Source organism: Seriola lalandi, unplaced genomic scaffold (genome assembly GCF_002814215.2).
Source record: "Seriola lalandi dorsalis isolate HSWRI2012SDOR001 ecotype SW California unplaced genomic scaffold, Sedor1 jcf7180002002327, whole genome shotgun sequence".
NCBI classification, from domain to species: domain Eukaryota; kingdom Metazoa; phylum Chordata; class Actinopteri; order Carangiformes; family Carangidae; genus Seriola; species Seriola lalandi.
In genome coordinates, this window is record NW_019472983.1 from 1 (window position 1) to 1726 (window position 1726).

A 1726-nucleotide genomic window follows, 5' to 3' on the forward strand; every position below is an offset into this window, starting at 1 on the left:
CATCGGACGGCCTTTACTGCATGTCATTCCCCCTCTCTCTGCCTCCTCATTTCCTGTCTCTCTCCACTATCCTGTCCAATAAAGGCACAAAAGCCCAAAAACATATCTTTAAAAAAAAAAAGAAACACATCGTTGATAAACTAAAAAGAAACAAAGTCGTAGAGAGTGGTAGAGAGACAAAGGGGTTACAGAAACAAACTCAGTTTCTATAACCCAGTGCTACATGTCTTTTGATATCATGTACTTGTGTATTTTTAAAGCAAGTAGAACTCCATCACAGACATGCTGACATACTTTTCACTGACTCAACATGGAGATGAGGATAAAAACAGTGTTGTATTAGTTAGTAAATCTCCCTCCCCACTTCAAGATGTGACGAGCTGGAGGGAAGGTGGCGGCAGGAACCTTCAGCCCTCGTCCCTGACCCTCGGCCTGCCTGCAGATCCTGAGGGTAAGCTCACTGCCCTGGGTGAGACTGGCACCCCTCCAGCCTCATCTCACCCCTCCTCTGCCACCGGCACCACCTCTTCAACTGTAGTGACGGCGCAGTCACCAACTGTTGACCCCAAGGAGCCTTCCCTACGACCCGCCCAGCCTGTCCGCAGAACAACCGTCCCTACTGCCTTGCAGTACCAGCTTCACCACACTTCAACTGCTGTCTACCATGACATGTTGCCCGCATTTGTAAGTACAACATGGCTCATATGACTTTTTCAGGCGCTTGTTCAAAAAAAGCTTCAAAGACCAGGTACTCGTTTTAGTTGTACATAGTCAAGTTTTGGATGAAGTCAGAAACAGCTCAATTCCCTTTGTTGGCAATTTGTATTTCTGCCTTTAACACTTGTCATCCTGCTGTTTTCAGATGTGCTCTAAAGAGACACGTGAAGCCCCAGGTACAGAACATGTCCCTACCACCGTAGCAGCCCCGGCCCGATTTGACAGCAAACCCACTTTTAGACAGAGCTATGCCAAACCCGAACTTGTCAAGTAAGTACATTCACAATGTGAGAACAGTTTGACTAATTGATAATTGGCAATTGCTAATGTGTCTTTTTACCATCTCTAATTGCAGTGGTGATGTGAGAAGAGAGAACCGCTTTGTGCGCGCTCCACCTCGACTCTCCTCTCAGCCTATCCGCAGGCCTGGTGACAGACCACTACGCCCAGCCATCATTAATCCAGAAGACCTAAAGGATCTGGATGAGCTTGACAATGACTGTGAGGATGGATGGGCTGGTCAGTATTTCCTAGACTTGACTAGATGTAATTGCCTCCTGCCCTCTCTTTTAGTTAGGCCAAATAAAATGGTGACTTTGGCTGCATTAAGTTTCTTCGTCAGCTAAAATAAGCTACAAGATGAAAATATTATCACTTGCTCTGGTTAGCGTGGCAAGGTGACTTGCATTTTAAGGATTTCATCCAGCCAGATAAATGTTTCTGTGTTTTCTTTTTTGAGTGTATGGATTTATTCAGACATAGATTTCTGCTTTCTCAGCCGAGATTGATGTTGCCTCTACTAGTATTGCAGTCTATGTTCTTCTTTCTTTAACCTGTAATTTTCTTTAAAAACCTTTACAAGTGCATCACATGCATTGCTCTTTGCACTCTCAAGATCAGTGAAGGGAACTGACTTTGCCTGCTCATATATGTACTGCTTGTATCATACCACTCTGTATAAATCCTAATTGTACAATAAAATTCAAGTCTGTGTTGTTAGTAAGAAGTA

At 44.2% G+C, this 1726-nt stretch overlaps 1 protein-coding gene across 1 annotated transcript; it reads left to right on the forward strand.

The window, feature by feature from the left end:
• Positions 1-267: 267 nt before the first annotated feature.
• LOC111665620 (protein PRRC2B-like) lies at positions 268-1358 on the forward strand. Its single transcript, XM_023420695.2, has 3 exons — positions 268-684; positions 863-987; positions 1073-1358. Exons 1-3 carry the CDS (start codon positions 283-285, stop codon positions 1341-1343), a joined length of 798 nt encoding a protein of 265 aa, XP_023276463.2. The 5' UTR covers positions 268-282; the 3' UTR covers positions 1344-1358.
• Positions 1359-1726: the final 368 nt, after the last annotated feature.